The sequence below is a fragment of the Bos javanicus genome, chromosome 22 (genome assembly GCF_032452875.1).
Source record: "Bos javanicus breed banteng chromosome 22, ARS-OSU_banteng_1.0, whole genome shotgun sequence".
Lineage (NCBI taxonomy): Eukaryota > Metazoa > Chordata > Mammalia > Artiodactyla > Bovidae > Bos > Bos javanicus.
Genome location: NC_083889.1, coordinates 14176045 through 14192261, shown reverse-complemented (window position 1 = coordinate 14192261; position 16217 = coordinate 14176045). Strand labels below are relative to the sequence as shown.

At 41.0% G+C, this 16217-nt stretch overlaps 1 protein-coding gene across 11 annotated transcripts in view; it reads left to right on the top strand.

Annotated features, from left to right (window-relative positions):
- Positions 1 to 16217, top strand: part of ULK4 (unc-51 like kinase 4) — a 508471-nt gene that overhangs the window by 184070 nt on the left and 308184 nt on the right. For all 11 annotated transcript variants that reach the window (XM_061396049.1, XM_061396042.1, XM_061396048.1 and 8 more), the window contains one exon: positions 4320 to 4412. In XM_061396049.1, coding sequence (XP_061252033.1) covers positions 4320 to 4412 — 93 coding nt within the window. The remainder of the gene's footprint in view (positions 1 to 4319; positions 4413 to 16217) is intronic.

The window sequence follows — 16217 nt, the reverse complement described above, 5'->3', positions numbered from 1 at the left end:
ACATGGGAAGCTTTTTAAAATTCATAAGTTTGTAGTCCTTTCCTCAGTGATTCCAGTAAGTCTGGGAGTGGGGGTGGGGAGGCTGTCCAGAGTAGGTGAGTGACTCATAAGAAGTTTGTTACCCCCTCGTCAGTTGAAAGTCTCTGGCCGACGATTTCCAAATACTAGTAACCAGTGGAAGAGCTCATTGTTCTCTTACCTCTGACTCTACTGCCGCTCTCTAAACTCAGCAGTGCCTCTATTTCCCTGTTAAGTATATGTACTATGAAGGCTTTGCTTAGCAGGTGGGGCATGGTTCAGATCCTGCACACGATGAAGAAACTGGCACTTGACTGCCTTGTGGAAGAGTAGTTCTGAGGCTTTGGAATATTCTTGCCAGATAAGAGAGTCTCTGTATCCCTGGGGCCTTGAGCCATGCCACATATTTCTGGATAACAGTGTGAATTACAGTGGGGCATTTTGACTCTGACTCCCAAAGGGGCTGGAGACAGAGGTCAGTCACTAAGGTACTCTATGCCTAAGGAACTGACCCCTAATAAAACCCTGCATCCTGTTCTTTCCTGGCTGGGAGTTCTTTACATATGCTACCACACATTGCTGCTGGGAGGACCGAGCCCTGTCCACACAGCTGCACTAGGAGAGGACAACGAGAAGCTTTTGCCTGGTCCCCCTGGGCTCTACCCTATGTCTTTCATCTTTGCTGATTTTAACCCATTATCCTTTTTCTGTAAGAAACCATACTTAGGAATACAACAACTTTTCTGAGTTCTGTGAGCCCACCTAGCAAATCACTGAACCTAAAGGTAGGCTTGGGTGTCACCAATTTAGGATAAGAGCTTTTTATTTCATAAAACTATTAGAGAAAGGGATAATGCTGTGTTGTTCCTGTTTTGAAAAAATTCTGAATTGTAAGCTTCACAAATACATTTTTTTCACCTCCAAAAATGTTCCTTGATTTTTGTTTTTTTTTTTCATATGATAGAATGTCTTACTCTCATCAATTTGATTTTTTCATTCTTAAAGTTACTTATGTGTGTTTTTGCTGTATTTTTTTAACATTCTCTTTATTACTGTTTTATTTATAATTTTATCATGAACAATTGGTGTTTTGTCTTCTGTCTTCATCATACATGGGCAAATCTCTAATTGCTACAATTTAAAAATATTTCATAAGAAAAATTACTAAAACATGGTAGTTTCTGACTCCTTAAACAGAGCAGTCTACCCAATTTAACATTTCCTTGATTCACTGCCCCCATGTTGAACACTATGGTGCATAATGGGCTCTCAGGTTCCACTGGGGACTGAGCGCCTGCTTCCCCTGTGTTAAATGCTCCCTGAACTGCTCTCTGCTAGGAGTTTTTGGGTTTGCTTTCTTTCGTGTTTCCTATGCTTTCAAGCTACGCTTCTTTTAATTCTTGGGTTGCCTTTCTGTAATAGTCCCTTTCCTCCCTTTACTTGGCTCTTTTTTTTAAAATCATTGTGGGCTCAGAGGCTGCATAATTAAGCTTATTATGCAATGATTTCCAAAATGAGAGTAAATAGGCTCTGAGTAAGAGCCTGGGGCCCTGTTCTCTAGATGATAAAGCTTTCGCTCCACATCATGGAATTTTAAATACACATTTTGGATTTTTGGAGACGTTTTGCTTCCTTGTTAGTTGTTTCAGAGAGTTAAGTTGTAAAGTTGATGGGTTAGTCTGTCTGTTTGTTCATTCATTCGTTCAGTGCTTATTAATTGAGCATCTGTATGGGGCTGTTTACTGCATAGCTCAACCTAAGTAGGCCAGACACAGTGTTTAGTCCAACTCTTTTTCTATTAATAGCAAATAACATGAGAGCACAGCCTGGCTTTGTTGTGAAAACTTCTGATGATGGCATTTTGAGTTTTATGATCTGTGGTCATACTTTGCACTTCAGGCTCTAGGGTATAAATAAGCATGCAGTGCAGAAAACAGTTGACATGGCAGGCCTGAGACTGCTCTTCTGAGAAAGGTCTACTTGCAAGGGTGGCCCTTGGCTGCCATCCTGGAGCCAGGCTCCCAGAGAGCCGCCCGTCAATGTTTAGCTAATGAGGGTATGTAGTCCACTGTGTCTAAACTGTCTGTGCAGATGACATGGTTTATGCCAGATGCCTGCTTCCATTTGGAAAGTCTAGGACTTTGATACATGTTACATTACCTATGTAATCCAAGTCGATGTCCCAACCACTAATGCTGAAGAAGCTGAAGTTGAACGGTTTTATGATGACCTGCAAGACCTTCTAGAACTAACATCCAAAAAAGATGTCCTTTTCATCATGGGGGACTGGAATGCAAAAAGGAGGAAGTCAACAGATACCTGGAGTAACAGGAAATTTGGCCTTGGAGTACAAAATGAGGCAGGGCAAAGGCTGTCAGAGTTTTGCCAAGAGAATGCACTGGTCATAGCAAATACCCTCTTTCAGCAACACAAGAGAAGACTCTACACATGGACATCACCAGATGGTCAATACTGAAATCAGATTGATTATATTCTTTGCAGCCAAAGATGGAGAAGCTCTATATAGTCAGCAAAAACAAGACTGGGAGCTGACTGTGGCTCAGATCATGAACTCCTTATTGCCAAATTCAGACTTAAATTGAAAAACATAGGGAAAACCACTAGGCTATTCAGGTATGACCTAAATAAAATGCCTTATGATTATACAGTGGAATGACAGACAGATTCAAGGGATTAGATCTGATAGATAGAGTGCCTGAAGAACTATGGATGGAGGTTCGTGACACTGTACAGGAGGCAGTGATCAAGACCATCACTTGAAACAAGGGAAACAGTGAGAGACTTTATTTTCTTGGGCTCCAAAATCACTGCAGATGGTGACTGCAGCCATGAAACTAAAAGACAGTTGTTCCTCGGAAGAAAAGCAATGACCAATGTAGACAGCATATTAAAAAGCAGAAATATTACTTTGCCAACAAAGGTCCGTCTAGTCAAAGCTATGGTTTTTCCAGTAGTCGTGTATGGATGTGGGTTTTGGACCGTAAAGAAAGCTGAGCACCGAAGAATTGATTCTTTTGAACTGTGGTGTTGGAGAAAACTCTTGAGCATGCCTTGGACTGCAAGGAGATCAAACCAGTCATCCCTAAAGAAAATCAGTCCTGAATATTCATCGGAAGGACTGATGCTGGATCTCCAATACTTTGGCCACTGGATGCGAAGAACTGATTTACTGGAAAAGACCCTGCTGCTGGGAGAGATTGAAGGCAGGAGGAGAAGGGGACAACCAAGGTTGTGATGGTTGAAAGGTATCACCGACTCGATGGACATAAATTTGACTAAGCTCCAGGAGTCGGTGATGGACAGGGAAGCCTGATGTGCTACAGTCTATGGGATTACAAAGAGTCGGACATGACTAAGCGACTAAACTGAGGTTGCCTGTGTGACCAGCCCCACGCAATAATACCTTGAATATTGAGTATTATCGAGGTCCCATGAGTCTGTAATGGACTTCCTTGGGTGGTAACATCACACATACATGCTGCAGTTTGATGGCTGGGAGAAAGAGCATGCTGTGTGACCCCTTGTGGAAGGGAGAGAGGTTGAGGAAGCTTGCACAGGGAATCTTCCAGCTCCACCCGTGTCTGTCTCCCTTATGATTCAGCTCTGTGCCTTTGTTGTACTAAGTCTGTACTATGAGTACAACCATACATGGTTCTCATGAGTCCTCTAGAATCTCTGAATGTGAGGTAGTTTTGTGACACCCAACACAAATGCTAAAATTTCTGAGTCTCTTCTTATGTGGGTAGACTGTACTGATCATTTTAGCTGAATTGTCTCATTGAATCTTTCCAGCACCCATGTCGGAGAAGGTGATGGCACCCCACTCCAGTACTCTTGCCTGGAAAATCCCATGGACGGAGGAGCCTGGTAGGCCACAGTCCGTGGGGTCACTAAGAGTCGGACACGACTGAGCGACTTCACTTTCACTTTTCAGTTTCACGCATTGGAGAAGGAAATGGCAGCCCACTCCAGTGTTCTTGCCTGGGGAATCCCAGGGACGGGGGAGCCTGGTGGGCTGCCGTCTGTGGGGTCGCACGGAGTCGGACACGACTGAAGCGACTTAGCAGCAGCAGCACCCGCAGCAGCGCCCATGCTCTGAGTGGTAGGTGAGTGGCATCACTGACCACCACTGGCAAGTGCAGGTGTAGCTCATACACTTATTTCAGTATCTGCTTTTTTGGGAAACATGTTAGAAACTCTTGGAATATTGTTTCTGTTGATCAGAGGAAACCTACAACGAGAAAAGCACTGAGTGCTTTTTAATCATGTTGTCCTTTCAGATATGAACACATCCTCACGCAGCCGGACCCTGTACCAGCATATGCTCTGAAGCTGCTAGTTGCCATGACTGAGCACAACCTGACTTTTACCAGGTACTGTCACTGCAGACTTTCATTTTTTGTTTCTCATCTATAAAGTGAATTTTATGTGTTCTGAAAAATGTTAAAGATGATGAGATTATACAAGAATCAAGTTTGGTTACCAAAGTGATAAATTTTCATGTTTTATGGCTTGTAATATCTGTGATCTATGGTGTTTTGGATTCTGTTCTCATATTTTTATTCTTTGCTGGAGTTTGCATATTGTGGAATCCATAATGCTCTAAGATTATAAATTCTTTGAAGAGAAAATACGAGCACATGTACTTTTTAAAAAGTGAGTTGTTAACTCATTGTACTGAACGGTTATTTATTAAGTCCCTGTCATATTTATTGACTGTAACTTTTCAACTATTTTAAGTTGACATACTTTCATTGAGTAGTTGAAAGCTTTTTGCCTTTATGGAAGACACCACCTCTGATGACACCAAATTAGTTGCTAGAGCGGCGGCAACTGCTTCAGTCTTGCAAGCAAGGACTGGTCAAAGAGCACCCAGGTCTGCAGAAGGGCAGGAGAACAGTTGTCGCTTTCAAAGAGGAACAGCGATCTTGATTGTGTGGGTTGTGTGGGTGATGTCTGACCCTGTGGGTTTGGATCCTGTACCTGTAGGTACAGTGCACCTGAAGAGCTGTCCTTCAGTCTTTCTTAAAGAACTAAACCACACAGTTGCAGCCACCTAGATTTCAGCCAGTCTGCTGTTTACCCGTCCTGCATAGTGGTGGTGGTGTTTTTGTTCAGTCACTCAGTCTTGTCTGACTCTTTGTGACCCCATGGACTGTATAGCACACCAGGCTTCCCTTTTCTTTACCATCTCCCCAAATTTGCTCAAACTCATGTCCATTGAGTCAGTGGTGCCATCCAACCATTTCATCCTCTGTTGCCCCCTTCTCCTGCCCTCATTCTTTCCCAGCATCAGGGTCTTTTCCGATGAGTCAGCTCTTCTCATCAGGTGGCCAGAGTGTTGGATTTTGAGCATCTATCCTTTCAATGAATATTCAGGGTTAATTTCCTTTAGGATTGACTTGTTTGATCTCATTGTTGTCCAAGGGACTCTCAAGAGTCTTCTCCAACACCACAGTTCAAAAGCATCAGTTCTCTGGTGCTCAGGCTTCTTTATGGTCCAACTCTCACATCTGTACATAGTGATGAACGACCATTAATGCTGGACAAGAAAGGCTCTTTGTAGAGTATCTGTATTGAGTGGCAGTCTGAACTAAGACAACCTTTGCAGGGGGTGTGCCATGCCTGGCATGTACCTTGACCCAGTCACAGGTCAGCCACAGTGCTGGCGCTATTGCAGAACTCAGGCCCATGTCCTGTGGGTGGCCATGTTCATTTCCAGAGAGTGACATGTAAATGTGACCATGTAGTCTGGCTGTCACATTGCAAAAGAACTTGGAGAACACTTAAGTAACCCTTTTATGTCCTTGGCAGTTCTTGATCCTGTGTTTCTGTAGCCTTTCAAAACTCTGTCCAGTGAGTCTTCCAAAATTTCTGATTTAGAAGGCACCATTTTCTCTTCCTACAGAAGAAATTTAAGTCTGAAGAGTGAATCTGTGTTAGAAATTAAAGCCAAATTCAGGTAGTTGTTTCTTTCCTGGACTCATTATGTACTAATTTTATCCCTTCATTAGATTGAATGGATTGTATTTCTTTTTTTTTAAGTTGACTCGTGCTCTTTCATGAGACATGTTTTCGAGACTACTTCCTCTTCTTGCCAATTCTTTATTAAATACATTGGACTTCTTCATATTGAGGGGAAAAAGTATAGTGAAGTAGAAACAGATAATTGATGACCTAAAATCTTTTTATTTCAAAATGATTAGACCCTAGGTTTAGAAGTCAGTTTGTTCTTTTGAAAAAAGATTTACAAGCAGAATTCAGTGGATTAATTTTTATAAACTTTTTTGTTTGTTTTCCTTGCATAATTAATATCTGAGTATCTTATCTTTATATTAAATTCCAATAATATAACCAAGTGGTACCCTGGGCTTCCTTATTCCCCACCACTGATACACAAATCTTTGCCAAAATAATAATACTTATTATTATTTTGGTGGGTGTCCTTCTTGAACTTTTGAGGGGCTATTTAAATTCAATGTGAATATACTGAAATAGCTTCTCTTTGTAGTGGTCATATTTTAAACAATCATAGATAGTATCATTGGGTATGTGTTTTACTGAAATTTGCATTTTCATATATCAAAATTATTTGAAGATCTTTATCAGTATTTATTCATACTTCGGCGATCTTTGCCAACTTACGGATGGAAATGGGATTTTGTTTTATTTTGCTTTTACTTATCTACTGGTAATCTGGAACCTCTTAATATTTATTCACTATAATTAAACTGTGAAAAGTGCATAGCTTTCAGCCTTCAGTTCTACTTCTAAGTATCTATTCTAGAGAAAAATGCATATATGTGCAAAGATTTCAGCCTAAGCAAGTAAGTTTTAAAATGAGAACAATGATTTTAAAATTAAATTATGTTACAGCTGTAATAAACACAGCTGTGTAACAGTTTGACAGGGCAAGATTCATTTTGAATGTTGTTCTACAAAAATATCCTAAAAATTTTGTAAACTGAAATTATTTATCACCCCAAACCTCGTTTAATAATCACTTTTGCCTTTTGTAGAGTCTCTTTCTATATTCGCTATTCTCTTCTGTTTGCCTTTTCTCTTGAAACAGGATATAAAAATAAGAGCTGTCCCATGTTGGTTTTGACTGAGGCTCCAGAGGTCAAGAGCAAAGCATTACAGGGCTATTACCACGCACCTGCTCTCTCCCTCTCCCCTCATCTTTCTAAATGGAGGTCCTAGATCCTGTGGGTCCTACCAACCTGTGTGCATCTTGCAAAAATCCATTCATACACCTTGAAGCGGGGGTGGGGGAAAGAAAGTTTTTATTTCCCTAACTAGATTTTCTTTCTTTTTTCTTTTTTTCCCAAAAAATGATTTGTCAGTCCAACATTTTGAAATGGATAATAAATTTCTATTTGGGGAAAAGATACAACATGCTGAGAAGAGCAGTTCCTTCCTCTGTCCACCACGTCCTTTCCTCATCTTCCTATTATATTGTGTGTGGTTGACTACTTTTACTCATTTTATGTCCGAAGGCAAATTAATAGCTCTGTGTATTTTCTCATTTCTCCCTTTCACACACAAATAGCGTATTAGGTATGTTTTTCTACTGTATGACTTTTCCCCCCAATTTTGTTTCTTTATGGATACATAGAGGGCTTCCACATTGAGTTTCACAGTTATAAAACCTTCCATTGTATGGATGTAGCATGCTTCATCTCGTTGATGTCTAATAGAGAGAGATGGGTTGTTCCACATTGTTTGCTCTATCAAAGGATTGATAGAATAATAATGAACAGTGAATAATCTTATCCATGCATCATTTTTTAGTATGCATGTACATCTTACAGGATAAATCTGTAGCTATGGTATTTGTGTATCAAAAAATAAATGCACTTAAATTTTTTTTTTCTTAAGATTTGGACACATTGCCCTATATGTGTCCTGGGCATGTACAGTTAGTCATATCCAACTCTTTGCTACCCCGTGGACTGTAGCCCACCAGCCTCCTCTGTCTGTGGGATTTTCCAGGCAAGAATACTGGAGTGGGTTGTCATTTCCTCCTCCAGTGGATCTTCCTGACCCAGAGATCGAACTCGTTTCTCTTGCATCTCCTGCATTGGCAGGCGGATTCTTTACCAGCTGAGCCTCTGGGGAATCCCCTGCCCTATGTGGAGATTTTACCATTTTACATCTTCAAAGGATATGTTTGAGGATGCCTGGTTCCCTACAACCCTGCCATCAGAATTCGTTGTTAAATTTTGGAATGTGCCAATGTGATGAGATAGATTATTCCCTTGTAATTTTTATTTGCATTTTGCTTTTCATGAGTGAAGTTGAATATTTCTTTATATGGTTAAGGGCCGTTGGTATTTTGCTTTTTGCTCATGCTCTTTGCCATCAGTTCTTGGTCTTGGCAATGCCACTCTTTAAAGGGAAACTTCCTGCCTGGCTGTGCATTGCACAAATACACTACAGTTTGCTAATCCAGTTTTACTTGTAACAATGTCTACACTGTTCCTATTTTTTTTTTTTTTTGGCCATTGTGAGTAGCATGACCATGAGTATTACTTTATGTTCTCCTTGGTGGATCTGTGTATGTGTCTCCATTGAGTATTCATTCTAGAGTGGAAGTACTGGCTCACAGAACTTGTGCTTGCCCTGATCCAGTAGATATTACCAAGCAGTTTTCCTTACTGGTTGTACCAATTTACATTCCTACTAGCATTGGTCAAGAGGTCTGGTTGTCACATAAGCTTTAAAAATTTTTTTAACGTCAGGTTTTATTGAAGTATAAGTCTCTATACAGTAAAATATGTGCATTTTAGGTATGCAGGTCTCTGAGTTTTGAGAAACATACTCAATTGTGTAATTATCATCATGATCAAGATAGAGTATTTCCATCATTCCAGAATTTCCCTTTATGCCCCTTGGATTGTTAGCTGATGAAGATTCTGTTTGTGTGGAGAATAATATGACCAGACTGATTTTATGTTTCATTTTAACTTTTAAAATGTATTTTAAGAGGTAATACAGAATGCATTTCAAATTTTAGTATTTGAAAGAGTTTACACAGAAAAGCACATTTTCACCCCAGGAGACAGCCGCTTTTGGACCGGTGTGTGTGCCTTTCACGTAGATGGTGGATGCTGACTGCACCGTTCTTCACTTCTTCCAAAAATGAGTGTAACAGCTTTGTTGACATATAATTCTCATACCATCTGTGCTTTTTTAAAAAAACAGATACATAATATTACATTTTATGCATATTCCATATTTTGTCATCTTTTGGTGAACATTTATGTTTTTCTAATGTATTGGTATTATAAAACAAAGCTGCAATTGATGAAGTAGGTTATTTATCATATTTGTGAACATACATACATAAGACAAATACTGAAAATGTAATTTTTTCACTACAGGGTACATAGTATCATCTGGGGATGTTTTAAAAAGTCTAAACCCCAGGCCTTATTCCAGGCCAATTAAATCACCGGCTCTAAAACTGGACACAGGCAACAGTAGCTTTGACACCCACCAGGTGATTACAGTGTGCAAACCAGGAACCCTGGTCTAAGCGTTTATAATTTTAGGGGTGTTGCCAAATTACCCCCAGTCTAGGCTGTACCAAATGTGTGAGAGAGTGCCTATTTCTGCTAAAATTTTATTGAATTAGTGTATATAAGTGTTTGATCTTTGCCTGTGTGATATGTGAAATTTGTCCATTATTTATTTCTAGTTTGCATTGTGACCAGATTGAAGTGTTCTATTTCTAATTTTTATTATTTGATTTTATTTGTGATCTAATAGGAGATTAATTTTTGTGATTATTCTATGTTTAATTGCTTACCGTCACCAAAACAAAGTTAGGGCTAGGCCTGAAATAAGTTCACTCACCCATAATTCGGGCAAGTGCCTAAAACAGTAACTCATTAACCTAGAAAGTGAAAGTGAAGTCGCTCAGTCGTGTCCGACTCTTTGCGACCCTGTGGACTGTAGCCCACCAGGCTCCTCCATCCATGGGATTCTCCAGGCAAAAGTATTGGAGTGGGTTGCCATTTCCTTCTCCAGGGGATCTTCCCAACCCAGGGATTGAACCTAGGTCTCCCACATTGCAGGCAGACGCTTTACCGTCTGAGCCACCAGGGAAGTATTAACCTATAAAATCTTCCCCAATGACTTGGCAGTAGTGGTTTTTTTAGGCAAAATGCTTCGTTTTTCAGTGCAATCAAGAGTAGATGCCTTAATTTTTTTTTAATATCTGTTTTTTAAAATTATTTATTTTAATTTGAGGCTAATTACAATATTATAGTGGTTTATGTGTAAGTAGGTTTCTAGTAATATAAAAATAAGTATGAACCATTTTTTATAAATTTATTAGATCCATTAGCATCATGTTCTTAAAAAGATAGTCAATTTAGATTGTACATATTAAGAGTTTAGAGAACCAAGCAATAAGTATTGAAACATGAAATCATTTTATGTCAAGTGCAACATTTATTTTTTAATTGTTCTTATTTTATGGTATTCTTAGCAGATGAAGACTTCTTTAAAAGCTTAGCTGTAGTACATAGTACAATTGAGAATTTATTGTTCCCCTTCAAACAAGGGCCAAGAGCATGATCAAAAAAAAAAAAAAAAAAAAAACAACAAACCACAGGGCCCTGGTGAATCTAGCTTATTCCTGGGTTTATAGCAGAAAGGTAAATTGTTTGCATGAGTGTTGGTTTAGTTTTCCTGTCTGATGGAAGGTGTGAACTCCCCAGAGCTCTGTCCTCTTCTCTCACCTTAATTTTACAGTAGGGTGCACCAAGCCATTGCAAGCGTGTTTCCATTAAGAGCTAATCAGCTTTCAGCAAACCTTCCATAGCAGACAAATTAAATTTTAACTTCTTGAATTCTTTTGGAGCAACATTTAACTCTTTCCCTAAATTAAAAAAAATATGCTGTATAAGAATTATCATTTTAGTTTGCTTAAAAATTGTTAGAGCCCTTTGTGTTATGGCAAGATTTTTGAAAAATGCCCTTTAGAAGAAAGGAACGTTAGTGGTTTCTTGGAGGAAGTTCTTGGTGACTTCTTACCGTATGGCACCAGTCTTCTTCTGACTTCCCTCACTGGTTTTTGGTTCTTTTGTTCGTTCATTCACTCACTCATCAAATATCTACTCAGCAACCATTGAATGATGCTAGGACAAGTGATAATTAAGGTGAAGTTCTTACTACCCTCTAGGTGCTTAGAGTTTAGTGGAGAAAACAGATTTATCAATAGATTTTCTTTTTATTTTTTAATTAAAAAATATTTTTTTAAATTGAAGGATAATTGCTTTATAGAATTTTGTGATTTTCTGTCATATATCAACAAGAATCAGCCATAGGTACACCCATATTCTTTCTTTATTAAGATTTTTTCTTTTTTTGATGTGGACCATTTTTAAAGTCTTTATTGAATTTTTACGCTACTACTTCTGCTTTGTGTTTCGAGTTTTTGACGGTGAGTCATGTGGGATCTTAGCTTCCTGACCAGGGATCAAACACTCACCCCCTTCGTTGGAAGGCAAATTCTTAACCACTAGCTGCCAGGGCGGTCCCTAGCCATAGGCTTTCATAAGACGGTGTAACAATTTCAGGGTACAGTCATATCCAGGAGGTTATGGGAGCACCTAAAGGAATTTAACCTAACTAGCTGTATAATTTTGACACAGTTTCTTAACCTGACTGAACCTAAGTTCCCTCATCTGGAAAATGGGGGTGGTGTTAGTACCTGGTCAACAGAAAATGCAACGGAAGTGTCCTTCTTCCCCTCCCCTGTCTTTAATTTTTGCCATTTTAATTATGATATGTCTTCATTTGGGTCTGTTTGGGTTCCTCTTGCTTGGGACCCTCCTTGGTTCCTGTACTTGTGTATCTCTTTTCTTCTTCAAGTTTTCAGGTATAATTCCTCAAATACCTTTTTGATCACCTTTTCTCTTTGTGAGACCTCTATAATGTGAATATCAGTGTGTTTAATGTTGTTCTACAAATCTCTTCAGCTGTTCCTTTTTGTTTTTTTTTTTGCCTTTCTGAGGGTGATTTCCATCATTTTGTATTCCAAATTACTTTTTGCCTTCTTTTGTATCGGACTGCTATTCACTCCTGGTGTTTTTTATTTCACTGATTTAATTCTTCATTTCTGGTTGCATCCTTCTTATATTTTCTAATTCTTTATTAAAATTCTCGTTGTGTTCATCTACTCTTTTCCTTAATCTGGTTGACAGTTTTATTATTCGTTGAAAAAAACTCATTGCTTTGAATTTTTATCTGGTAAAGTATTTTTTTCAGGGGTGTCTTTTGATCTTTCATTTGAGACTTGTTCCTTTGCCTTTTCATTTTGCTTAACTTATTCTGCCTCTATAAATTTAGGCGCAACATTTACAAATTGCCATCTTGAAGTGCTGTCCTTATGTGGGAGCCTCCCTAGGCAGACTGTGTGTGCCCAGGGCCTTTCGTGGGAGATCTGAATTTGACATGGACAGAAATTTTGCTGTGCTCACACCTCTGTCCTTGGCAGGGGATGGAGAGGCTAGAGCTGGAGCCAGGTGTGAGGTGGGACTTCCCCGCTGCTCAATGGCCATGGCCACCCTGACAGGGCCAGGGTCTGATCCCACGTTGTAGAGCTGAAGCCCTGATGGTCAGGCCGGAACTAGCTCTTTCCCTTTAAGTGTGTGCCTTCTGGGTTCCTGGCACTGGGACCCTTGTCCCAGAGAGGGGCAGTGCTTGAAGCTGGGGGTCCTGTGGGGGCTCTTGGCTCCTGTCAGCTACGGACAGAGGTCTGACCTTGAAGCACCACCTGTGGAGACTCCAGCAGTTGTTTCTCTTGCCTCTTCTCGGAAGCAGCCTCAAGTCCAGGTCCCCTCGGTCCTTTGTCTGCTCTCTTCATGCTGCTTCCGGGGCGGGCCAGCCCGTGCTTGTGCACGCTTGGAGGCCAGGCTTCCCACAGCCCTCCTGTTCATCCCAGTGATCCTCCAACTGGCCAGAGTCTTGTCTCCCCTGGGTAGGACCCCAGGGTTGGTGCACTCAGTCAGCAGCTCAGAGCCCTTCTTCCCCAGGGTGGGTCTCCACCTGTGGATCCTCCCCTTTACTCTGCATCCTCTCCCTTGGCACAGGTCCTGCCCTGATCACTTTTCTTCCGTCCCTACCCAATTACGTGTGGATCTTTATTGCAGCCTTGGTTGTACAGGAATCTTTTTGCCAGCTTCCAATTACCCTCCAGTGAGAATTTTTCCCCATGTAGATGTATTTTTGATGTGTTTGTGAGGGAAGGCGAGCACCACACTCTCCTGCTCTGCCATCTTGAGTCCATCTCCCACTGCTGTTAGCTATTTTTTGAAAGTGAAACATACCTTCCATTCTTATGAAAGATTTTACACTTGCATGTGTTCATTTTATATTGTTTGGTTCTAGAGAAATCCACAGTGTATAAGTGTATTAGAATGTCTCTCTGCTTTCCTTGTAAACGATTTTTTAATTTTGTGACCCTGTGAAGTCTGTGACTCCTGGACTTTAGCCAGGATGGTTCTTTCAACACAGGAATCTTTTATTTCAATGCAAATGTGAATTCAGGGTTACGTGACTACTATTTCATGATCAGAAGTGGATGGTTTCAGCTTACTTTTTTGGTGTGACATTTACAAGTCAACCTCTTCTAAGTGGTTCTAAACTCTAGTTTATTGTACACCTTTAAAAGTGTGGTTCTCCGGTTGTGTACAATATAGAGTGGTGGTAAAACTGAGTAGGGGTTCAGTAAAACTTTTTGGGTTTCACAAGACATCCTTTTCTGCAGGCTTCCCCTTGTTGTCTAAAGCAGAGACTCACAAGCTATGGCCCATGGGGCCAGAACCTGCGAAGTAAGAGTGGTGATTACATTTTTAAAGATTCGTGCAACTTACCAACACAGAAGAATAAGAGGCCCAGAGACCTCGTGTCTGGCAAAGCCTAAAATATATACTTTCTCGCCCTTTAGAGAAAATGTTTCCTGACCCCTGAACTGAGTGAATAGAACTTTTTTGTCTATATTATGTGAACCCTAACCTCTAGAAAGAAATATTAGAACATTAGTGCTGTATGGGACTTTGGGGAGAGCATCTGAATGTTTTAAAACGTATATCACATTTTTTTTTAACCTGGGAGTTTTTTTTTATTATTCATGATATACTTTTTGAGGTGCCTAAAATTATTCTTGATTGGTGAGATCAGCAGACGAGATGACTGCCCTCAAAAAGTTAATGTTTTATGCTCACAGATTCCAAGAGGAGGGGGTACCCCATGCCACGGGCAGCCACGTGGGGAAGCAACAGAGGCAGTCAGGAGGCAGAGAGGGGAGAGGAAAACGTGGGCAAGAGCCTGTGTTGTAGTTCATGAGGGAAGGAGTGGGTGAGGTTTGGCTGCTTGACTAGCTTCACTGGGCTCTGAGGGGAGGGGTTTGTCTCTCCTTACCTGGTACCTGGCCCTGGGATGATAAGGGCAGGGAAGTAGTGGCCTGGAGTTTAAGAGCTTTGTATGAAGGGGGCCGGTGGGGGTTTGGTTGGTTTGCATTGGAAAGGCAAGCCCCTGGAGGGCCCTTCCCTCTAGAGTTAGCGAGATCTTGGGCTTCCCGGTGGCTCAGTCGGTAAAGAATCTGCCTGCTATGCGGGAAACCTGGGTTCAATCCCTGGGTCAGGAAGATTCCCTGGAGAAGGGAGTGACAGTCCACTCCAGTATTCTTGCCTGGAGAATCCCATGGACAGAGGAGCCTGGAGAGCTACAGTCCATGGGTGGCAGAGTCTCGAAAATTCAGAATAAAAAGACATGATTAGCATCCTGATGTCTTCATTTTACATATGAGGGAAGTGAGGCCCTGAGAGGGAATTTGGATGCCCCAGACCCCATAGTCAATTCAGAGATCAGATTTTGGATCTAGACCTTCTGGTCCACTGTCCTTTGTACTATCCAGCAGAACCACTTTTTAAAAGATACCCAAGTGAATACAACAGTGTACTTTGAAGTCAGGTTGTTTTAAGCTTCTCTGTGTCACATTACTGGTAAGATTGGTCCCGTTCCTCAGCATGATTGTCTTTGGTGTTGTGCAGATCTTATCGTGGCACCTGCAGGCTTTTTCTTTGTTTCCCTCTGCCATCACCACTAGGTTCTGGTTCTCCTCTCTGTCTGTTTTTATCATTGAGGCAGCTCCTGGCACAATTCTGGTTAGTAATTTCCTGATTCCTGACCTCTTCCATTCCTCTGCCTCCTGGATTGTAAACTCTCTTCTGCTTGTGACTTAAACCACTGCTACAGGGTTAGAATCCTTCCTCATGTTAATTATGAGATAGCTGATCATCCTATCTCCTACAGGAACTGATGCAAGTCTTTATGTAAACCCTCATGGAGTATTAAATTCTCTCTGTCCATCCCAGTATTCTGATAGAATTATGGAAGGATGTGTAAGTGTGTGTATGAGTGATAGAATTATAGAAGAATTATGATAGACTTATGGAAGGATTGTGTGTGTGTGTGTGTGCTCAGTCATGTCCAACTCTTTGTGACCCCATGGACTGCAACCCACCAGCCTCCTCTATCCATGGAATTTTCCAGGATATTGGAGCAGGTTGCCACTCTCCAGGGGATCTTCCCTACCTGGGGATTGAACCTGCCTCTCTTGCATCTCCTGCATTGGCAGGTGGGTTCTTTACCAGCTGAGCCACCAAGGAAAGATACCAGCCTAAAACTTCAGGAGTTTGATCCAAGGCCATCTATTTTCTTTAGTGATTTGTGAGGAAGATCAATCGTAATTGAAATCTGTTTTGACCTTTTAAAAACATCTTTCCTTTTCCTAGTGTAGGTAGTGGTAACACTTCTTATGTTCTTCCACTGCTCCTCATCACAGAGATTTTCCCTGAGTTCCTGCTGACTTGTTGCACATTCCATTGCCTAACTTTATTGTATGGGGGTCAGCTCGGTCCACTGAGACTGTTCATCTCTGTCCTTAGAAACAGCTTAATCTTTTGACTCCATATTCCCATAGCAGCCCTGTGTGCTGGAGACGTGTGTTTTGTGTGCCCTCTATCGCTCGGTGGTGTTTGACTCTTTTGCAACCCCATGGAGCCCGCCAGGCTTCTCTGTCCCAAGCAATCATACTGAAGTGGGTAGCCATTTCCTTCTCCAGGGAATCTGCCTGACCCAGGAATCAAACCTGAGTCTCC